Raw genomic sequence first — 26069 nt, forward strand, 5'->3', positions numbered from 1 at the left:
GAAAAAAGTGTTTTTTCAGCTCACCATTAGATGAATTCCTGTGGCTTTGGGTGTGGACTCCAGGATGGTGCTCGGATAAGGCGGCTGTGGTAATCAACAAAAAACAGGGATCCAGCGACAAACATCCAAAAAGGAATCTGAATGTGTGTTAAAACTTCATATTTATTTGAATTCCTTTAAAATCATGCTGTTAAAATTATAAATCCAGGGGATTACGCGTTTCGAACAAAAATGTTCTTAGTCATAACCATTGTTCTTCTTGCCTGTGAGTGGCGCTATCACTGGCCACTCACAGGCATCACGTGACCCCCGGCTGCAACCGACTGTGACATCAGCTGATGTCACGTCAATTTTTGGCTGCAGCCGGGGGTCACTCACTGCTGCGTTCCACGGTGAGTGATGGGTTGTGGGCTGGGTAACCCCACCCACAACCCAGCATCCAGCGCGTCACTGATGTCACGCCTCACTTGACGTGACATTAGCTGAATAAAACGGCGGGGGTCACGTGATGCCTGTGAGCGGCCAGTTATAGCGCCGCTCACAGGCAGTAACAGCAACATAAGGTATTTACAAATAAACTACTTTTCACCATAAAAATAGATTGAACAATTATTAATAGTAGTGGACAACCCATTTAATTATGGGTAGCACTAATAGGAAAACTCTTTGATATTTGAAACAAGAGCCAGCTAAAAATGTTCATTGTCAGATTTGAATTCAGGAGGTCAAAATCATTAACAAACGGCTCATTTCATAACTGAACCTGACAACTTTTGAAAATATGTAGAACAGTGTTATTTGGTATAATTGATAGGTATAGTTGGAGTCAATGGTGTAGGTTGGATATCCAGGACTACAGTGATAATGACTTCAATAACCAATATCTTATATGATGTGTATAACTTTAGAAATACATTGCAATACTTAAAGGGAAACTGTCTGTTGGATCAATCCTCCTGCAATCTCCCAGCTGTGGAGTCTGCTTAGCTTGCTGATTGTGAATCAGTGATCGATCATGTACAAAATAGTTTTTAGTCATTATGGATATCATTGGCCATGATATGGGACATGAAAAAAATGACCTTCTGCTGATCGTAACAATAATAGATGGTTTATCTTTTACAATTGAAATTGCTTTGTCTATGACCTGCTCAATGACTTGCTCAATAAAATAGCAAGAATGATAAGGTCCACTTATTGAGTCTTTTTTTCCAGACCTAAAGATATTCCGTCTTTATGTTTCTTTTGTTAAAATAAATAAAGTTATTCCCTAGAGTTCTGAGTATCGCAGGGAACTCTATAGACGTTTCTCACAAAACATGTCAACAATCGTTCTTTTTGAGGGAGAAGCCTCTTTTCAGGGACTTAAGTAGTTTTTTTTCTCAGTCTTCCAAGATGCCCTCAAGCAAGGTGAAAGGAAGGTTGATCCTTTGTTGGCTTTCTTAATGGATAGTTCCCAGCAGACGGACAGTTCTAACATTCATCACCAGAGTGGTTTCAGAAAAATTGGAATCAGAAATCATACCAACATTTAAACACTATATATTTGGCAACTAAACTGATGAAACTATCATCTTTGACTATACGGAAGCCCTTGAGAGGTCATCAAGAGATCAGCTTTCTTTTCATGCTTGACATTCATTGTTCATTTGTGCTCTCACATTTTTACAGACTGTTCAAAAACAACAATAATGTCTACAGACATCTGGTTGTCACTAAAATGTCACAGAGAAAAACTGAATTTATACAATGACTTGCATTTATTTGAGCCTGTAAGTCTTTTTTCTGCCAAAGTGACAATGATTTTACAATGAAATCCAACTGGACAATACATGTGATTGCCAAATGTAATTAGGGCTGGTTATTTTGTGCACAGACTGCTTTGCCAGAGTAGGAGGCTTTCCTGTACTTTTACTATGGATTTGCAGATGGTCTTCCATACACCCTGATCTTGATTAACATATAAACCAACACATGAGCTTAAAAGACATAAATCAAGCTTAATGATTATTATCAAAGAAAACATTTTATTGATACACAAATATAAACAATAATAAATAATCCAATACACAAAACACACAAAAAAAAACTTTTTTTGTGTATGTTGTCTTGTGTGGTCTGTTTTGTTTATTGGATAATTAATTTTGAGTATAATTGTGCATGAATAAAGTGTATACTTTAATATTAATCTTTAAGAGTAATTTATAATAATTTTATGTATTTTTGTGTATCAATAAAGTGTATACTTTGACATTAATCATTAAGTGTGATTTATGTTTTTTTAAAGCTAGAATGCAGATATATATTTACATATGTTGCTGGCTTGTTTTGAAGCTGTTTTTGGCGGATTGTAGGAAATATATGGACTGGTATTGCAATTTCTTATGAACAATTTTTCTTTTAAAAAGGCAATCAAGTGTTAATACTACTTTTTTTAAGTTAAAATGTTTAGACTAACTAATAAGAACTATGACACAAAAACTCCATGAACAGAATCGGGCTGGTTACATTGCAGTCTTAAAGGCAAATCTATATGTGATGGCAAATCTATATGTGATGTCAGAAGAACATCTTCTTGTAGTTTTAATTAGAAGTTTTGTGGAGAAGGAATATTGACGAATGCAGCAGCAGTATACAGTTGTGATTTTCTCCCTTTTGGATATATTAGACTAGTCGTATCCAAGTCTTAGCCAAATCTTGTCTACCAAAATCATTGCCCAACTTAACTAATTTTCTTCTGACTGAATAGACAAGAATGACCATCAGAGTTTCTAAGACAGATACAGTAGATATTGTAATAAAAGTAATGCCATGCATGGTTTGCTCTGATAGTAACAGGTAATAAATTAGTAATCACCCACATAAACTACTCTTAAACATTCTTTAACATGACTACTATTCCACCATTTGAAGATGACCAGGATCTATAAGTTAAATTATCAAGGCTCTATCAATAATGAAAGTGATTGTTTCATTTGTCCATTTGTCGACACCACTGACAATAAGTTGATTTTGCTTGGGGAAACCTTTTTTTTTGGCTTCTACAAGAAAAAATGTAGTATTACATAGTGGCCATTTTAGGGACTCTCTACGGATAGTCAAAGAAAGGAGAGACAAAAAGAAAGAGAGAGAAAGAAAGAAAGAAAGAAAGAAAGAAAGAAAGAAAGAAAGAAAGAAAGAAAGAAAGAAAAAAAGAGAAAGAAAGAGTGGAAGAAAGGGAAAAAGACTGCAAGAAGGAAAGAAAGAAAATGTTATGAAAAAATTACTAAATACCTTTAATTAGCAAATTTATTTTGTATAAGGTGTTACTCACAATAGTACATTAAAATGGCCCCCTTCTTGTTATACTGACAGAAATTAAAGTTGTCATAAAATGTTAATAAGACAGGTGCTTGTGAGCATGTGCAGTAGGAAGCTCTTCCCCAAAGGATGTGCTATTAGTGGATATTCTGTTCTAATATTGGAGAAATCAAACGTGCTCAGGTAAGAAGAGGCTGCTCACACTGCTGTCTACTCTGTCTTTCTGATCTAATACTGGAGATACCAGGGGTGCTCTGGTAAGATGAAGCTGTTCACACTATTATTCATCCTTTCTATCTGATCTAATACTTGAGATAGCAGGTCTGCTGTCAAAAGAATAGGCCACTCACTCTGCTATCCAGCCTGTCTATCTGTTCTAATACTAGAAATTCCAAGGGTGCTGAGGTAAGAAAAGGCTGCTCACACTGCTGTCCACCCTGTTTTTCTGATCTAATACTGGAGATACCAGGGGTGATGTGGTAAGAAGAGGCTGCTCACATTGCTGTCCACCCTGTTTTTCAGATCTAATACTGGAGATGCCAGGGGTGATGTGGTAAGAAGGGGCTGCTCACACTGCTGTCCACCCTGTCTGTCTGATCTAATACTAGAGATACTAGGAGTGCTGAGGTAAAAGAAGCTGCTCCTAGTGATGTTTCCTAATTCTCTCAATGCAGAATGGCGGCTGAGACTTGAAGATAAGGTGACAATATGTGTTAAAGGTTGTCTCCAGGTTAAAGCCACGGAGCTTCCTTTTGCACAAGCTCACAGGCACCTTGTTTCTGTCAGTGTAACAAGATGGCAATAATTTTATATACTTTGCTGATTATCTCCCAAGACAAAACAAAAGCTAATTACAGGTATTTAGGAATTTTATCATAATTACATTATCTTTCTTTATATTTTTCTATTCTCTGAAAACCCTGTTAGGATAAATGGCCATTCATGTAAAAAGTACATCTGGTGAAGCCGCTCTCACAGAATGGCTCTCTGTTCTGTGTCTAAAAGGGTATTCTTTAGTGGGAAAACCCTCTATGATACGATATGCCCTAGCATTGTGTAAATGGATGGCGTTATTTTTATTAGATAATCCCTGAAGAGGGTTATCAAATTATGGTTTACTGTCTAATATGAACACCCCAGAACATGCATCAGCTGCTCACTTGTGACAACATATCATAATTAGTTTGGGTAAAATGGCCTGGTGTTTTCCTAACTCGAACTTGAAATAAATGGACAGGAATAAAGAAGGAATAACGTTATACAATAAAGGAATAATTGTATTACCATCATTTGTAAATTGCTTTTACTGTTGCAATACTATTCTATTGTGGTGCCCTCTGCCAGTTAAAGTGGAAACTATTTGCAATAGTGTAAAATGTGAAAGCATGGGATAGTGTCTAGAACAGGGGTCCCCAAACTGTGGCTCGGGAGCTGTGTGTTGCTCACGGGGACATGTTGTGTGGCTCGCAGCTGTGTATCAGCTTGATGTGTTAGCACCAGGTTTAGCAAACAACTATGAAGAGAAGGTCATTAGATGGTGACTTTTATGGGAAGCCCTGCACATAAGAGCAGATCTGGATGTGTGTATACTGATGGGGAAGGGAGCATAAGTACATTAAACTGGAGATAGGCTGATACTTCCATTTAGAGGGGTGCTTGAATCTAGGTGCAATAGTTCAGTGAATGGACTTGATGCAAGAATACCAAAAAAGGAGTAAAGCAAGAACTGCTGGACATAAATTTTGTGCCAATAAGAGAGTGGGGCACAAGGTTTTGGGGTGCTTTCTATGAGGAAGCTTTGACTTTCATTACATCAGGACTATGGGGTTCTTGGTGTCACAATGGTGTAAGTGGTAGTGGTCCAGCTGAATGTTGGTCATGACCATCTGTCAGACTTGAATATGGTTCTCAAGGTAAGAATGTTTGGGGACCACTGGTCTAGAGCCATATTGACATTTCAAGTTGCATGTATGTGTGACTGGCGCTAGGCCTGTTATGTCTAGTGCGCTTGCACCCAGTTTCCTGTCATTGTCATTGTGCTGCTGTAACCTACCTCCCAGCTACCTTCACAAGACTGTTTCTTCAGGCGCACAGTCCAGTTCTCAGGGCCGGGTTCTAGGCAGTGGTCCATTGACAAGATAACAGGCTGTGTAAGTAGGACTCCAGGGGGTCCACAGCTGACGATGGGACCCAAAAGGGTCTGGCAGCCAGCTAGAGGTAACCTCAAAAAGAGAAAGGAAAGGTAGATGAAAATGAATCACCAGTTATCCCTAATGAAACTGATGTACTATACGTCGGACACTTACTACAGTACAAACTAGCATAAATCAAGAGGTAAATTCTGGGTTTAAGGTGAAGAGGGGAAAGGAAGCATGACTGTAGAATCAGACTACACAGGGTTTGTTTGTAGTCTGTAACCATGGAGACACATAGGTCTGTAGTAAGGGATTTTTAATAAAGACTTTTTACAAAGATGCTTCATTTTCTAATTTTAATTACACTGAAGTTTATTAAAACTAAATTTTTACTGTAAAAAAACAGATGGATGGCTTTAGCTTTAATCTTATTCAGTGTTTCAGATTCATGACAAAATATTAGCATAATGTTTAATACTTCCCTTTTACAAAACGCAATTAAAAAAATGTGAGATAAATTATAAAATGTCTTCAGGGACCTACCTTACATCTTCCTGTTTGTGAAGTGTCAGGTAGATTTCATAGATTTTTCCCCTGGGAATGGCATCTGGAGGTATAAGTAAACTGAGGCCTGAGGTAAAGCAGAGTCACTATTACAAATACACAATCCCAAATGTTTTAGCGATCTAATTAAATACAAAAGGAGTCACATCACACTAATATTTAAGAAAATATATAGAATACTACACAGTTGTGAAGAAAGCCTCAAATTGTACGACAAACTGATCATTTAATTTGGCCAAATCTTCACCACATTACAGACTAAGGCAATAAAGTTCTGGCATACTCATAACAACTTCTCAGATCTACTGCAGATCAATCAATTTACTAAGTATTCTGTATAAATCTATTAAAGGGATTGTCTCATTAAAGATAACCTATTTCAGAAAGTGGGGGCAACTGCACTCAGCTGGCAACTGCAAGTCCAGTTCAAAGAGAGGTATTCCTCAATGACTTCAATATTTCTAATAGCATATGGACATATATTAAAAAAAAAGCATTATATCATGGTTCAAGACTATTTCTAGAATGTCAATTATGCATGAAAAGCATAAAATAAAAGTGAAATTACCAGTATTTGGAATCTTAAGACGTCCTCCTAAAAAGTTGAAGGTACCATACGCCATATTACTTGATCCGCGTGGCAGAGTACGGAAATAGTTTTGGGTGGAGAGTCTTGGTAATGTGTGACTATGCTCCCTTGGTAGACCAGGCCCCATAGGTGGAAGAAGATGTCCATTGGTTAGCTGGAATTTATTGCCACCATCTTGTCGTAGGCACAAGGATCCCTGATAGGTCATTGTTGCTGTGCTGAGATCAGGCTGAATAGTCAATAGATGAGCTTGACCTAAAAATATAAAAAAAATATGCTTACATTACAAAAATGTGATCAAGTATTCCAGGGTTTAACATAATTCAACGATGAACCGTGTATAAAGAATTAGTTATATATTGATCTGATAATTAAATCCAATCCTCTGGTATACTTAGAAGAAAGTTAATGTAAAATCTTTGAGGAAAGATTTGTGTATGTAAATGAGCGCTTTACTAAATACTTTGCGTAATTCTTGTTGTACTACTTTTTTGAAATACAATGATAATTACTATGATAATTTCTAACTGTCGCATAAATGTATGAATATATTAAAATAAATCTACAGAAATAAAATGTATCAACAGCAGTCAATCATTTACTCTCAAATCTTTCATGCCTATTGTCTCAATATGCAGAGATCATGAAGACACTTCCTACGGCTTTTCTTTTGGTCTCAACACCAACTGGTAATCTATGGAGTGTTGTTCTGGTCCTAGGAGCATAGCCTGGGTGTAGCTGTTGGGACATCTGCCAACAAGTCACGCTCAATGCTGCAAGTTTTATAGAGAACCTACAAGCCTTACCAACAAGTCAGTTTTGTTAAATACTTGTATCTCCTATGAAATAAGGATACTGAACTACCTCTTCTCAGAACTGTGCATTGTGCTCTTCTTCTGTAATTCATCCTGTAAATGTCTGAATGTATTGGTAACTGGGTGCTTTCATCTCCTTGTCAAAAGAATGTGCACCCTTCAAAGTTTGATAGTGTCAACCTTGATTGAACAGTGTCAGAGAGTCCACTGAGACACAACCAACTGCAAGGACCCGGATGACAATTTATTCCTACACTTTCAAGAGGAATAACAAGGGAACAGCACAGGGCAATGAAAAACAGCTCCAGAATTGTTATTTTATGGGGAATACTAGTCTTAATTTAAGGCTGCAGCTGTCGTAGACTCCAACAAAGGGAGGTCTATCCACTCTTTCCCAGAGCTCCTTTTCTCTGTAATGTTGATTAGATGGTGAATTTATTTATAGAGAGAACATGCATACCATGACCCTACTACTTACTGATGCCAATGGCACCATAAGCTACAACAAGTGGGCAAGGAGAAGGCTATACTCGATGTATTATCTAACTTAGCAGCATGTTAAGGAAAAGTATTATGATTTTGGTAAGGGAATGAAATTGAATGCAAGTAGCAAGGAGTTGTGAAGCAAGTTTATCTCTCCACATTCCTTTGGTTTTGTAAATGGTGGTGGAAGCAAAACTTTCCTTACATTACTCTTCCTTCCTTGAATAAATTCTTGGTCATACAGGAGATCCTGCAAAAATTATGTGTATATTTTCTAACTCAAGTTTGCTGAGGGTGCTCGGGTATGCAGCGAGTATCGCGGGTGCTCAAGTGACATGCTCGAGTCCCCACGGCCCCATGTTTCTCGGCTGTTAGACAGCCATAAAACATGTGGGGATTGCCCGACAAACACGGGCAATCTCTACATGTTTTGTGGTTGTCTAATAGCCGAGAAACATGCGTCCACTGGGACTCGAGCATGTCACTCGAGCACCAGCGATACTCGCTGCGTACCCGAGCACCCTCGGCAAACTTGAGTAATGAGCACTTGCACTCATCACTAATAAGGAGTTAATGGGCGATCTATCAATTCAGTTGCCTTCAGCTGCATATTTTAAGCTGTGGATATAGGTTCATCAAATGCATCAACATTTGGCAAGATCAAAATCTGAGCAGAGTTGTATGTTCTGGAAATTATGTATATTCACTTGTCCAGTATTTTTTTCTATTTTTGGTTCCTTTTTTGGGACCCTAAGTTCAGAAATAAAATGTTCCTGTACATGACCCATTCATTTAAATTGGAATGGAAGTCAAATAAAACGTCTTTTGTTTTCCTCATTCCCAGCTGCTATCTGCTTTTTAGCTAGATCAAAAAACTTAGTACAACTTTTTTGTATGACCAAAAGAATCTGATAGGAACTGGATCCATTTTTTTTTAACATTGAAGTCTATGGGAAGCAGGTAATAATGGATGGTTATCTGTTATACAGTCCGTTAACAGATCCGCTTTCAAAAAACAGATGGTTTCCATTGAGCATCTGTTTTAGTTCAGTTTGTATTGGGTCCAATTTTTTTTAAATACTAGAGAAAACATAGTTTGAAAGGCCGACTGGAAACGACAGAGAAAGACCTGACTGGCTGGCTTCTCCTTGCTCCACTCCAGTTTATTGATAGGTTTCACCCAATCTCTTCAATCTGATAAGGATGCTGTATTTATTTATGATCCATGTTTGGATGGCTGTTTAAGACTTTGTGAAAGTTTAACTCAATCTCTGCCCACCTAGCCAGATTGACAGCTCCTCAATGTCCTTCTTCCTGCTGTGATCTCCCACTGCTCAGTACAAGCTGCAGTTGTCAGTCAGGCTCTGCGGATGGAGATTCAATGCATTTGGACATACATTTCACATATTTCTTTCTATAGTTGGACTATAATTGGATTATTCAGATATTCTGACAGGGATTTTCAATGTAAGCACACTGACCTCATTGGGTCTAAAGATCTATTCCATAATGTTTATAGTTTGCATTGTGAAATCTGGTGGCAGATCCGCCTTAAAGGGGTTGTCCACCCTTGAGTAAATCTTTGGCAACCTGTATGCGATTTGCATACTCGCTGTTATTTGCTGACTAGAGTCTCAGCCACTTCGCTCATTGTTCTAGGGGCAGAGCTCTAGTCGGCATGTGAATTCACATACTTGTAATTGTATGATGATTGCTGGATCTGGCAAGTGGAGCTGAATCATAGATGTGTACACATTCCACAATGTTACTATACAAGCTGAATGGCTTCTAAAAATTTACTGAGGGGTGGACAAGCCCATTGACATATATTTTGTGCAAGCTTTTCTTATTAGTTCTTACCTGCTTTGCCAGGTTTGAGACTGACAGGCTGGAATGCAGCCGTTAGGATGGAGGAGTCAGCCACATCAGCATCTAGGCCTTCCTTCCTGCGCCAGCATACCAGTATCACGGCTAGTAACAGCACTAGGAAAACCGCTACGGCCACTACTCCTACATATAGGGCCACGTCCTCGGGGGCGCCTACCGCTGCAGCACCCAAAGAAAGAAAGAAAAACTCAAATGAATAATCGTGTTTGAAATAACATAAATACGTGCAATGACTCATTTATCTGTACTGGGTGTAAGGTTCCTGCACGCATGCTGTCATAGGCTTAGAACAAGGTTACATTTTGAATGGAGTCACCATTTATAGTATTTAATTTAACTCTGTTTTATCCAGGTAATGATTGATTGTATATTTGCTTAAATATTAATGACATCAAACTGGTCATTTTGGAACCAAAGACATTCTCTAGTAACTAATATTTCCTCAATTCTATCTATCTATCTATCTATCTATCTATCTCCCATCTATCTCCTATCTATGTCTTTATAGCTATGTCATATACATGTATCTACCGTAATATCTATCTATCTATCTATCTATCTATCTATCCATCTATCTATCCATATATCTATCTATCCATATATCTATTATCTATCTATCTATCTATCTATCTATCCCATATCTATCTATCTATCTAACCAATATCTATCTATCTATGTATCTATCTATGTATCTATGTATCTATCTATCTATCTATCTATCTATCTATCTATCTATCTATCTATCTATCATCTCCCATCTATGTCTTTATAGCTGTGTCATATACATGTATCTACCGTATTATCTATCTATCTATCTCAAATCTAGCTCCTATCTATGTCTTTATATCTATCTGATATATATGTATCTACTGTATTATCTATCTATCTTACATCTATCTATATGTCTCGCATCTAGCTCATACCTATGTCTTTATATCTATCTCATATACTGTATATGTATCTATCGCATTATCTATCTATCATCTCTCCATCTATTTATGAATTATTGATTTCTCATGTATTCCATCACTATATTTTATTGTGAGGTTATTTATTTAGAAAGCTTCATTATGGTGATGACACGTATAAATATATTTTGTTACATGATATATACTCCGCTATCCTCATCACTTCTTATTGAACAGTAAATCCTTCTTGTTGCTCACATAAGACAAATCTGATACATACAAATTACACACAAAAACGAGAGAGTTCGTTCACAATGAAATTATTTTTATACTTTATGTGCGCTGTCTTATTTGTGTTTATATTTGACATCAGCACAAAGCTAAAATATACATCTCCCTTGTGCCTAATGTACGTGTGACTGCTTTGCCTGAGATGGCAATTGTACCCTGTAGGTACTGCCAGTCTGGTTTCTTTGCATAGCTCTCATGTGCCAGAGCAAAGTCATGTCTAATTACTGCCTACCTGCGTTCCATTAGTCAACCCTTCTCATTAAATCACCATTAATGTAATATAGACATTAGATGCATCTACTGACTGCACAGAAAAACCCACAGTGTGCCGGCCCATTCCTGTCTCCATCCACCTGTACACACACAGCAGAGGACAGTATTGTACTGGATATAAAGAACACATAAATTCTGTACCTCTATGTCGTAACCTTTAAACCACATTTCCAGTTACAATACCATTAAATAGAAATTATTGTTCTTTTTTACAAAACATATATTGGTGTAACAGATGGGTTTTCATTTCATAGGTAGCAACCATTAATAGCAGCCATTAGCAGATTTGGATTACAAACCATAGGTAAAATATAAATCAGTATTGATATGCAATTTAAAGGGTTATACCTTTTATTTTACTATAATATATATAATATTATATTTAATTTTTTTATATTATTTTACTCATTATATAACATTATTTTCATTTGAAAAGTCGTGCAACTTTTTAATATCATTTGATCATTTGTGTATGAATTCCTGACCGCTTTCAAGATATCTGCTTGCTGGATTGCACCTTTGTGATCATCACATGACTTGACACATTTTAAAGAAGAAAACAAGGAAGTCTGCCATTTATTACCATCTAGAATTGCTATTTATCTGCACTGTCTCCAAAGGGATTTCATAAAGAGGCATAGTGCGTCTGTGCTAAGCCGCCCGTTCTAAGACGTTAATAGTAGTTTCATACATATCACACTTTTGACGCAGTTTTTTAAGCCCAAGAAAAAAATAACAGAATAGGAAAAATATAGAAATCACATATACTTCTCATTCTTGCTGAATCCACTTTATGCTTGCGCTCATAAAATTGTATCAATTACTACAGTGACATTCTCAAAAAAAGCCTGTGTGTGAAAGCACCCTACAACCTAGACATAATAGTTTCATATTTCTGCCAGGAAATTAGTTTAAAGGGGTTTTTCAATGAACAAAAGTACATTTTAATCAACAGATCTTGGAATAAAAATAAACTCCACAATTTGATGTGTTTTTTATTTTTTTTTCCTGTACGGAGATAATCTTATAAATGTGCCCCTGTTGTGTACTGTGTAATGACCGTGTCTGACTGTACAGGAACATGGTCTGATCATACCACAGCTCCTGGCCAGGGGAGGAGGGAAAAGAGTATACAGACAGGACAGCAGGGGATCTCAGCTAATTCTTTCTGTTAGGTAAAACATTTCTTAAAAACAGGGAGGGAAATGTTTTACTCACAAAAAGAATCAGCTGTGATCCCCTGCTGTCCTGTCTGTATACTCTTTTGCTTCCTCTCCTGCCCAGGAGATTCCCTTTAAGGTTGTGCCATGATCACCCATAGGTGGAAAAGGGTCAAGAACGATGTCCATTGGTTTGTGTTTTAATTCTTATGATTAAAATATTTCTAACAATTGGTATATCACAAGGACTCCTTTACTCACAGATTGGCTGCCTCAGTGATAGCAATCACTGGGATTGACAGTTATAATTAAAGGGTTGCTTCATGAAGACAACTACTTTTCGAAAAGAAACAGTTACCGCAATTGGCTGGTAACCACAGGCGAGGCTTCTTCCCACACTGGCAATTATGTTATCACTGGGGAAGCAGTGCTGATTTAAATTAATGGGTCTACCCTGATAGACCAATCCATTAGACCATAAATTAAATATTGTTAAAACAAGTACGGTATGTCTCATCATCAGTATTGAGAGTAAATCTGTAACACAAGGTGGCCTTCTGTTATAGAGTTCTTACGCAGCAGTCATTTTATTATTGTATTTTTTTTCCGTTTTCATCTTAATTGTTATTATATGTTATAGTTGCATGAAGGCGGAGAAAAAAAAGGTAAGTACGTCATGGTCCAGGATACACACATATATATTATTTCTTAAGTATGGGTAAAAATAACATAATTTAAGGGCTTGACAGCTGGCAGGTTTTTTTAGTTTGTATAAGGGATTTTAATCCATTGGAGCTATTTTATAGCAGATCATTTTCATAACCTCATTTATTCTCCCAAAATACTGTCTTAACATTGTGGGATTAAGAGACCTCCAGTAGACTGAGACACAGGCTTTAGCAGCATTTAAAAGTTGTCAGAGAAAGGACTTCTATTATCTCAAAGTGCTGAGAATAATGTAAAATAAATAAGGCCGATTGTCCGGCAGATGGCAACCAGTAGTCATGAAAATAATCCCAACTGTGGACCAGAAGGGCTTGATATTGGAGCAGCTCCAGAATACGCAATGAATTGCGCTTTCATCCACTCCACAGCTCGAGCAGAGGCAACACATAGGCAGAAAAATTATTTGTGATCACATCTCCCCTACTGTAGACCAGAAGTCCTGATCTTGGAGAATCTCCAGAAAACGTGAAGGATAGTGCTTTCCCCAAACAGAAGTGCCAGCAGAAGCAAGACATCTTCCCAGGGAATGGGAACTTGATACTACCAAAAATAAGATTTTGCAATTTGTTCTCTTATTGTGAATAGTTGTTTTATAGATTTATGGATGACTTGTGGGCAATTAATATGATAGAAATGATTAGTATGAATGGATACACTGAACAACCTTTCCCATTTAAGAAAGAAAGAGGACATCTCATGTTAAGATCAGGAAATAAAAAGTTTAAAAATAACGGAAAGAGGATCTTGAAACATTTCAAACAGCATATTCGGTTTGAATGAAAGCTTGAGTTGATACAGGGCGTGTAAGAAATGCAACAGGTGGTGCTTATGCCAATGTGACAGACAACAGCTCCAAAGGGTTTGAGAGACTTAAACCCCCACTCACCCCCATCACCAGGCCCGGATGGCAAGTACCACAGGAATTAAGTAATGTGATAGACGGACCATTGTTTAGATTTTTCAAAGATTTCGTAATAAGAGGGTCTGTACAAGAGGACTAGTGCTGGTGGTACCAATATTCAAAAAGGGGTCAACAATTGAACCAGGAAACTATAGGCCTGTTATTTTAATCTGTGTTGTGGGCAAAATCTTTGATGGTTTTCTGAGAGATACTGTCTTGGAGTATCTCAATAAAAATAACCTCATAACCCAGCATCAACATGGGTTTATGAGGCATCGGTCCTGTCAAACTAAATCGACAAGCTTCTATGATAAGATAAGTTCCAGACTGGACCATGGTAATGTCATGGCTACCTGGACTGTTCAAAGGCATTTGATACAGTGCCATATAAAATAAGAGCAATGAGACTATGGGGAAAGACGTGTAATTGGGTAAACGATTGGATCCGTGATTGGAATCAGTGATTGGAAAAAAAAATGGTTATTAATGGATCACACTCTGATTGGGTTACAGTGAAGTACCCCAGAGGTCAGTAGAGTGAGACCTCTCCTTTTTAATATATTTATTATTGACCTTGTAGGGGACATGCAGGGTAGAATTACAATATTTACAGATGATACTTAACTGTGAAAGGTAATCAACACAGAGGATAATGTAATATTACATAGGGATTAATAGAAGCTTGGGGCTTGGGCTAAAAGATGGCAATTGAAGGTTAATGTAGATAAATAAAAGGTCGTGCACTTGGGCCAATAAAATAAAATGTATACTTATATTCTATATTGTAAATCACTGGCTAAAATGCTTACTGAAAAAGACTTAGGTGTATGGGTGGAAAACAATCTCAACTTTAGTGACCAGTGTCGAACATCTGCTGCCAAGGCAAATAAAATTATGGGATTTTAGATGCTCATGACGAGAACATAGCTTTACTGCTATACAAGTGCGGCCACACTTAGAATACTGTGTATAATTTTGGGCTCCAGTGTATAAGAATAATATGGATGAACTAGGTGCAGAGAAGAGCGACCAAGCTTATTAAAGGGCATCTGTCAGTAGGATCTCCCCTCATAAGCCGTCTATATGGCAAAATTTGACGGAGGTCATAGGAACTGAATAAAATGATACATTGATATCTGCGATCTGGTGTCTTATTCCACATTTTTATTATATGTAAATGAGCTGTTCCAGGCTATGGAGAGGATGCTACCTGGAAGATAACTCCACCTACAGAGATTGTTTAACATGAAGGGGGAGTTACCAGTGTGAGACAAGTAACTAACACAGAACAGGAGAAATTAAATTTGTCTTCTTGTAAACACATTTTTCGCAGCTCTCTGAGCTCTGCTGTTTTGGAACAATATTACAACCCTGTCTGCCTGTGAGGTGGAAGCTCAAGCTGAGAGGAATCTGTAGATGTGTCAGATATAATCACACACAGCTCTGCAGTGGGATCAGGAGAGCAGAGAGCGGCCATCACACATCACACTGGTAACAATTACATATCACACTGGTAACACTGGCAACCATTACACATCACACTGCTAACACTAGTAACCATTAAACATCACACTGGTAACACTGGTAATCATTACACATGACACTGGTAACCATTACACATCACACTGGTAACACTGGTAACACTGGTAACCATTACACATCACACTGCTAACACTAGTAACCATTAAACATCACACTGGTAACACTGGTAACCATTACACATCACACTGGTAACCATTACACATCACACTGGTAACAATTACATATCACACTGGTAAAACTGGTAACCATTACACATCACACTGGTAACACTGGTAACCATTACACATCACACTGGTAACACTGGTAACCATTATACATCAAACTGGTAATACTGGTAACCATTACACATCACACTGGTAACACTGGTAACCATTACACATCACACTGGTAACCATTACACATCACACTGGTAACAATTACATATCACACTGGTAACCATTACACATCACACTGGTAACACTGGTAACCATTACACATCACACTGGTAACACTGGTAACCATTACACATCACACTGGTAACACTGGTAACCATTACACATCACACTGGTAACCATAACACATCACACTGGTAACAATTACATATCACACTGGTAACACTGGTAACCATTACACATCACACTGGTAACACTGGTAACCATTACACATCACACTGGTAACACTGGTAACCATTATACATCAAACTGGTAACACTGGTAACCATTACACATCACACTGGTAACAATGGTAACCATTACACATCACACTGGTAACACTGTTAACTATTACACATCACACTGGTAACATTGGTAACCATTACACATCACACTGGTAACCATTACACATGACACTGGTAACACTGGTAACCATTATACATCAAACTGGTAACACTGGTAACCATTACACATCACACTGGTAACACTGGTAACCATTACACATCACACTGGTAACTATTATACATCACACTGGTAACAATTACATATCACACTGGTAACACTGGTAACCATTACACATCACACTGGTAACACTGGTAACCATTACACATCACACTGGTAACACTGGTAACCATTACACATCACACTGGTAACACTGGTAACCATTACACATCACACTGGTAACCATTACACATCAGCTGTAGGCGCTTATATCGGAGGAGAGGTATGACATCGTAGGTATAACAGAGACTTGGCTAGACGATAGCTACGACTGGGTGGTAAATTTATTAGATTATAGTTTATTTAGAAGGGACCGGAAACAGGGGAAAGGCGGAGGAGTCTGCTTATATGTAAAGTCATGTCTAAAACCCAGACTAAGGGAAGATATAGGAGAGGGAGAAGAGGGGGTCGAGTCCATGTGGGTAGAGATAGAGGGAACTAAAAATAATAATAAAATATTACTGGGGGTCTGCTATAAGCCACCAAATATAACAGAGGAGAATGAGAATCTGCTATTAGGACAAATAGACAAAGTAGCAAAACATAATGAAGTGATTGTAATGGAGGATTTCAACTACCCGGATATTGACTGGGAAACAGAAACCTGTAGATCTCAGAAAGGAAAAAGGTTCTTGACAAATATTAAGGATAATTATCTCTCCCAACTAGTGCAGGAACCAACGAGAGGGAAGGCCGTGTTGGACTTAATATTGACTAATAGGCCTGATAGAATAACTGAGGTACAGATAGGGGGGCACCTAGGTAATAGCGACCATAATATTATCGACTTCAAAATGCCCTTCAGTAGGGTTATCAATAAGGGAACAACAAAAACATTAAACTTTAGGAGGGCGAAGTTTGATCAGCTGAAAGAAAACTTTCAACTTATTGACTGGGACAAAGTTCTTAATCAAAGGAATAGTAAATGGGAAACCTTCAAAAGAATTCTGAATACTCAGTGCGAGAGATATATACCGTATGGGAATAAAAGGGCCAGAAATAAGAGGAAACCAATATGGTTGAACAAGAACGTAAAAGGGGCGTTAAATAGCAAAAAAGAGGCATTCAAGAGATTAAAACAGGAAAACAGTAAGGAGGCACTAATGTGTTACAAGGAAAAAACGAGAACCTGTAAAAAACAAATAAAAATAGCGAAGGAGGAAACAGAGAGACGTATTGCTAGGGAAAGTAGATCAAATCCCAAACTGTTCTTTACGTATATAAATAGTAAAAGGATTAAATCGGATAATATTGGACCGATAAAAAGTGAGGAAGGCAAAATCATAGAGAAAGATGAGGATAAAGCTAATCTATTAAATCATTTTTTTTCGACAACTTTCACAAAGGAAAGAGAACTAACAGGAGAAATGAGAAGTGACAAGCTTAATCCTCCACTAAGTATGACTAATCTAACCCAAGCTGGGGTACAGAAACGCCTCAGTAACATTAAAATAAACAAATCACCAGGACCTGATGGCATACACCCACGGGTACTAAGGGAACTAAGTAATGTGATAGACAGACCGTTATATCTTATATTTAAGGACTCTGTTGAGACTGGGTCTGTGCCACTTGATTGGCGACAGGCGAATGTGGTGCCAATATTCAAAAAGGGAGCGAAAAGTGACGCCGGAAACTATCGGCCGGTGAGTCTGACGTCCGTTGTGGGCAAAATTTTTGAAAGCTTCATTAAAGAGGCGATTACGGAGCATCTTGATGGTAATAATCTTTTAATCCCGAACCAACATGGATTCATGAGGAATCGCTCCTGCCAAACAAACCTGATTGACTTCTACGAGGAGGTTAGCTCTCGAGTAGATCAGGGGGAACCAGTGGATGTCGTGTATCTCGACTTCTCAAAAGCGTTCGATAGCGTGCCACATAATAGGTTGGTATACAAAATGAGAATGATGGGGCTGGGGGAAAATGTCTGCAAGTGGGTAGCTAACTGGCTAAAGGATAGAAGGCAGAGGGTGGTTATAAATGGAATATACTCAGATTGGGTAAGCGTTACTAGTGGGGTACCACAGGGGTCTGTACTAGGCCCAATGTTATTTAATATCTTTATTAACGACATAGTCAACAGGATAAATAGTAAAATATCAATATTTGCAGATGACACAAAGTTATGTAAAACAATTAATACAAAAGAGGACAGTGCAGACCTACACAGGGATTTGGATAAGCTGGGTAGGTGGAGCATTAAATGGCAAATGAGGTTTAACGAGGAGAAATGTAAGGTCATACATATGGGAAGGAAAAATGGAAGTCACCAGTACTCACTGAATGGGAAATCATTGGGGAATTCAGAGATGGAGAAGGACTTGGGCATCTTGATTGATAGCAAACTAAATTGGAGTGCCCAAAGTCAGGCCGCTGCTGTAAGGGCAAACAGGGTAATGGGATGTATCAGAAGAGGTATAGCTGCAAAGGATGAGAACATTGTTCTTCCACTGTACAAAGCACTGGTCAGACCACACTTGGAATACTGTGCTCAGTTATGGGCCCCAATATATAGAAAGGATATAAATGAGCTTGAAAAGGTACAAAGGAGGGCAACAAAATTAATAAAGGGAATGGAGGGACTGCAATACCCAGAGAGGTTGGCAAAACTAGGACTATTCAGCCTGGAAAAGAGAAGGTTGAGGGGGGACATAATAAATGTGTACAAATATGTTAGGGGACAGTATAGAGATCTTGCCCGGGATTTGTTCAAAAGGAGGGATATTACGGTAACAAGAGGGCATTCACTAAGACTGGAAGAGAAAAGGTTTCAGCACCAGCATAGGAAGGGGTTCTTTACGGTAAGAGCAGTGAGAATATGGAATTCACTGAGTGAGGAGACGGTAATGTCGGATTCACTACACCAGTTCAAGCGGGGACTGGATGCATTTCTAGATACCAGGCAGATTTCAGCATATACTTAAAAATAAAATAAAATAGTAGGTTGATACAGGGATTTATTCTGACTGCTGGTTTCAGAGTCGGGAGGGAATTTTTCCTCAGGTGAAGATTGGCCAAATCATTTGGGGTTTTTGCCCTCCTCTGGATCAACTTTAGCAATTACAGAACTAACAGGTCGAACTTGATGGACGCAAGTCTTTATTCGGCTTTACAAACTATGTTACTATGTTACCATGTTACACTGGTAACAATTACATATCACACTGGTAACACTGGTAACCATTACACATCACACTGGTAACACTGGTAACCATTACACATCACACTGCTATCACTAGTAACCATTAAACATCACACTGGTAACACTGGTAACCATTACACATCACACTGGTAACCATTACACATCACACTGGTAACAATTACATATCACACTGGTAACACTGGTAACCATTACACATCACACTGGTAACACTGGTAACCATTACACATCACACTGGTAACACTGGTAACCATTATACATCAAACTGGTAATACTGGTAACCATTACACATCACACTGGTAACACTGGTAACCATTACACATCACACTGGTAACCATTACACATCACACTGGTAACAATTACATATCACACTGGTAACCATTACACATCACACTGGTAACACTGGTAACCATTACACATCACACTGGTAACACTGGTAACCATTACACATCACACTGGTAACACTGGTAACCATTACACATCACACTGGTAACCATAACACATCACACTGGTAACAATTACATATCACACTGGTAACACTGGTAACCATTACACATCACACTGGTAACACTGGTAACCATTACACATCACACTGGTAACACTGGTAACCATTATACATCAAACTGGTAACACTGGTAACCATTACACATCACACTGGTAACAATGGTAACCATTACACATCACACTGGTAACACTGTTAACTATTACACATCACACTGGTAACATTGGTAACCATTACACATCACACTGGTAACCATTACACATGACACTGGTAACACTGGTAACCATTATACATCAAACTGGTAACACTGGTAACCATTACACATCACACTGGTAACACTGGTAACCATTACACATCACACTGGTAACTATTATACATCACACTGGTAACAATTACATATCACACTGGTAACACTGGTAACCATTACACATCACACTGGTAACACTGGTAACCATTACACATCACACTGGTAACACTGGTAACCATTACACATCACACTGGTAACACTGGTAACCATTACACATCACACTGGTAACCATTACACATCAGCTGTAGGCGCTTATATCGGAGGAGAGGTATGACATCGTAGGTATAACAGAGACTTGGCTAGACGATAGCTACGACTGGGTGGTAAATTTATTAGATTATAGTTTATTTAGAAGGGACCGGAAACAGGGGAAAGGCGGAGGAGTCTGCTTATATGTAAAGTCATGTCTAAAACCCAGACTAAGGGAAGATATAGGAGAGGGAGAAGAGGGGGTCGAGTCCATGTGGGTAGAGATAGAGGGAACTAAAAATAATAATAAAATATTACTGGGGGTCTGCTATAAGCCACCAAATATAACAGAGGAGAATGAGAATCTGCTATTAGGACAAATAGACAAAGTAGCAAAACATAATGAAGTGATTGTAATGGAGGATTTCAACTACCCGGATATTGACTGGGAAACAGAAACCTGTAGATCTCAGAAAGGAAAAAGGTTCTTGACAAATATTAAGGATAATTATCTCTCCCAACTAGTGCAGGAACCAACGAGAGGGAAGGCCGTGTTGGACTTAATATTGACTAATAGGCCTGATAGAATAACTGAGGTACAGATAGGGGGGCACCTAGGTAATAGCGACCATAATATTATCGACTTCAAAATGCCCTTCAGTAGGGTTATCAATAAGGGAACAACAAAAACATTAAACTTTAGGAGGGCGAAGTTTGATCAGCTGAAAGAAAACTTTCAACTTATTGACTGGGACAAAGTTCTTAATCAAAGGAATAGTAAATGGGAAACCTTCAAAAGAATTCTGAATACTCAGTGCGAGAGATATATACCGTATGGGAATAAAAGGGCCAGAAATAAGAGGAAACCAATATGGTTGAACAAGAACGTAAAAGGGGCGTTAAATAGCAAAAAAGAGGCATTCAAGAGATTAAAACAGGAAAACAGTAAGGAGGCACTAATGTGTTACAAGGAAAAAACGAGAACCTGTAAAAAACAAATAAAAATAGCGAAGGAGGAAACAGAGAGACGTATTGCTAGGGAAAGTAGATCAAATCCCAAACTGTTCTTTACGTATATAAATAGTAAAAGGATTAAATCGGATAATATTGGACCGATAAAAAGTGAGGAAGGCAAAATCATAGAGAAAGATGAGGATAAAGCTAATCTATTAAATCATTTTTTTTCGACAACTTTCACAAAGGAAAGAGAACTAACAGGAGAAATGAGAAGTGACAAGCTTAATCCTCCACTAAGTATGACTAATCTAACCCAAGCTGGGGTACAGAAACGCCTCAGTAACATTAAAATAAACAAATCACCAGGACCTGATGGCATACACCCACGGGTACTAAGGGAACTAAGTAATGTGATAGACAGACCGTTATATCTTATATTTAAGGACTCTGTTGAGACTGGGTCTGTGCCACTTGATTGGCGACAGGCGAATGTGGTGCCAATATTCAAAAAGGGAGCGAAAAGTGACGCCGGAAACTATCGGCCGGTGAGTCTGACGTCCGTTGTGGGCAAAATTTTTGAAAGCTTCATTAAAGAGGCGATTACGGAGCATCTTGATGGTAATAATCTTTTAATCCCGAACCAACATGGATTCATGAGGAATCGCTCCTGCCAAACAAACCTGATTGACTTCTACGAGGAGGTTAGCTCTCGAGTAGATCAGGGGGAACCAGTGGATGTCGTGTATCTCGACTTCTCAAAAGCGTTCGATAGCGTGCCACATAATAGGTTGGTATACAAAATGAGAATGATGGGGCTGGGGGAAAATGTCTGCAAGTGGGTAGCTAACTGGCTAAAGGATAGAAGGCAGAGGGTGGTTATAAATGGAATATACTCAGATTGGGTAAGCGTTACTAGTGGGGTACCACAGGGGTCTGTACTAGGCCCAATGTTATTTAATATCTTTATTAACGACATAGTCAACAGGATAAATAGTAAAATATCAATATTTGCAGATGACACAAAGTTATGTAAAACAATTAATACAAAAGAGGACAGTGCAGACCTACACAGGGATTTGGATAAGCTGGGTAGGTGGAGCATTAAATGGCAAATGAGGTTTAACGAGGAGAAATGTAAGGTCATACATATGGGAAGGAAAAATGGAAGTCACCAGTACTCACTGAATGGGAAATCATTGGGGAATTCAGAGATGGAGAAGGACTTGGGCATCTTGATTGATAGCAAACTAAATTGGAGTGCCCAAAGTCAGGCCGCTGCTGTAAGGGCAAACAGGGTAATGGGATGTATCAGAAGAGGTATAGCTGCAAAGGATGAGAACATTGTTCTTCCACTGTACAAAGCACTGGTCAGACCACACTTGGAATACTGTGCTCAGTTATGGGCCCCAATATATAGAAAGGATATAAATGAGCTTGAAAAGGTACAAAGGAGGGCAACAAAATTAATAAAGGGAATGGAGGGACTGCAATACCCAGAGAGGTTGGCAAAACTAGGACTATTCAGCCTGGAAAAGAGAAGGTTGAGGGGGGACATAATAAATGTGTACAAATATGTTAGGGGACAGTATAGAGATCTTGCCCGGGATTTGTTCAAAAGGAGGGATATTACGGTAACAAGAGGGCATTCACTAAGACTGGAAGAGAAAAGGTTTCAGCACCAGCATAGGAAGGGGTTCTTTACGGTAAGAGCAGTGAGAATATGGAATTCACTGAGTGAGGAGACGGTAATGTCGGATTCACTACACCAGTTCAATCGGGGACTGGATGCATTTCTAGATACCAGGCAGATTTCAGCATATACTTAAAAATAAAATAAAATAGTAGGTTGATACAGGGATTTATTCTGACTGCTGGTTTCAGAGTCGGGAGGGAATTTTTCCTCAGGTGAAGATTGGCCAAATCATTTGGGGTTTTTGCCCTCCTCTGGATCAACTTTAGCAATTACAGAACTAACAGGTCGAACTTGATGGACGCAAGTCTTTATTCGGCTTTACAAACTATGTTACTATGTTACTATGTTACACTGGTAACAATTACATATCACACTGGTAACACTGGTAACCATTACACATCACACTGGTAACACTGGTAACCATTACACATCACACTGGTAACACTGGTAACCATTATACATCAAACTGGTAACACTGGTAACCATTACACATCACACTGGTAACATTGGTAACCATTACACATCACACTGGTAACCATTACACGTAACACTGGTAACACTGGTAACCATTACACATCACACTGGTAACACTGGTAACATTTACACATCACACTGGTAACACTGGTAACCATTACACATCACACTGGTAACACTGGTAACCTTTACACATCACACTGATAACACTGGTAACCATTGCACATCATACTGGTAACACTGGTAACCATTACACATCACACTGGTAACACTGGCAACCATTACATATCACAATGGTAACACTAGTAACCATTACACATTATACTGGTAACACTGGTAACCATTACACATCACACTAGTAACATTGATAACCATTACACATTACACTGGTAACCATTACACATTACACTGGTAACCATTACACATCATACTGGTAACACTGGTAACCATTACACATCACACTGGTAACACTGGCAACCATTACATATCACACTGGTAACACTAGTAACCATTACACATTACACTGGTAACACTGGTAACCATTACACATCATACTGGTAACACTGGTAACCATTACACATCACACTAGTAACATTGATAACCATTACACATTACACTGGTAACCATTACACATTACACTGGTAACCATTACACATCATACTGGTAACACTGGTAACCATTACACATCACACTGGTAACACTAGTAACCATTACACATTACACTGGTAACACTGGTAACCATTACACATCATACTGGTAACGCTGGTAACCATTACACATCACACTAGTAACATTGGTAACCATTACACATCACACTAGTAACACTGGTAACCATTACACATCACACTGGTAATACTGGTAACCATTACATATCACACTGGTAACACTAGTAACCATTACACATTACACTGGTAACACTGGTAACCATTACACATCATACTGGTAACACTGGTAACCATTACACATCACACTGGTAACATTGGTAACCATTACACATCACACTGGTAACACTGGTAACCATTACACATTACACTGGTAACCATTACACATCACACTGGTAACACTGGTAACCATTACACATCACACTGGTAACCATTACACATCACACTGGTAACACTGGTAACCATTACACATCACTCTGGTAACCATTACACATGAGACTGGTAACATTGGCAACTATTACACATCACATTGGTAACATTGGTAACCATTACACATCACTCTGGTAAACATTACACATCAGACTGGTAACATTGGTAACTATTACACATCACACTGGTAACATTGGTAACCATTACACATCACACTGGTAACCATTACACATCACACTGGTAACACTAGTAACCATTACACATTACACTGGTAACACTGGTAACCATTACACATCATACTGGTAACACTGGTAACCATTACACATCACACTGGTAACATTGGTAACCATTACACATCACACTGGTAACACTGGTAACCATTACACATTACACTGGTAACCATTACACATCACACCGGTAATACTGGCAACCATTACATATCACACTGGTAACACTAGTAACCATTACACATTACACTGGTAACACTGGTAACCATTACACATCATACTGCTAACATTGGTAACCATTACACATCACACTGGTAACACTGGTAACCATTACACATCACACTAGTAACCATTACATCACACTGGTAACAATGGTAACCATTACACATCACACTGGTAACACTGATAACCATTGCACATCACTCTGGTAACCATTACACATCAGACTGGTAACATTGGTAACTATTATACATCACACTGGTAACATTGGTAACCATTACACATCACACTGGTAACCATTACACATAACACTGGTAACACTGGTAACCATTACACATCACACTGGTAACATTGGCAACCATTACACATCACACTGGTAACACTGGTAACCATTACCATCACACTGGTAACCATTACACATCACACTGGTAACCATTACACATCACACTGGTAACATTGGTAACCGTTACACATCACACTGGTAACACTGGCAACCATTGCACATCACACTGGTAACCATTACACATCACACTGGTAACACTGGTAACCATTACATATCACACTGGTAACACGGGTAACCATTACACATCACACTGCTAACACTGGTAACCATTACACGTAACACTGGTAACCATCACATATCACACTGGTAACACTGGTAACACTGGTAACCATTACACATCACACTGGTAACACTGGTAACCATTATACATCACACTGGTAACACTGGTAACCATTACACATCACACTGGTAACCATCAT

General features: G+C 38.5%; 1 protein-coding gene across 4 annotated transcripts in view; it reads right to left on the bottom strand.

The window, feature by feature from the left end:
- UNC5A (unc-5 netrin receptor A) overlaps positions 1-26069 on the bottom strand; it is a 598360-nt gene that overhangs the window by 83695 nt on the left and 488596 nt on the right. For 2 of the 4 annotated variants that reach the window (XM_073651368.1, XM_073651369.1), the window contains 4 exons: positions 9747-9932; positions 6568-6843; positions 5979-6066; positions 5354-5522 (listed from right to left, as the gene is read on the bottom strand). In XM_073651368.1, coding sequence (XP_073507469.1) covers positions 5354-5522; positions 5979-6066; positions 6568-6843; positions 9747-9932 — 719 coding nt within the window. Of the gene's footprint in view, positions 1-5353; positions 5523-5978; positions 6067-6567; positions 6844-9746; positions 9940-26069 lie in introns of all 4 variants that reach the window. The other 2 variants (XM_073651367.1, XM_073651370.1) reach the window with 1 other exon arrangement.

This window comes from Phyllobates terribilis, unplaced genomic scaffold (assembly GCF_046119375.1).
Source record: "Phyllobates terribilis strain yellow unplaced genomic scaffold, ASM4611937v1 Scaffold_11__3_contigs__length_659146591, whole genome shotgun sequence".
In the NCBI taxonomy this organism is placed as follows: Eukaryota; Metazoa; Chordata; class Amphibia; order Anura; family Dendrobatidae; genus Phyllobates; species Phyllobates terribilis.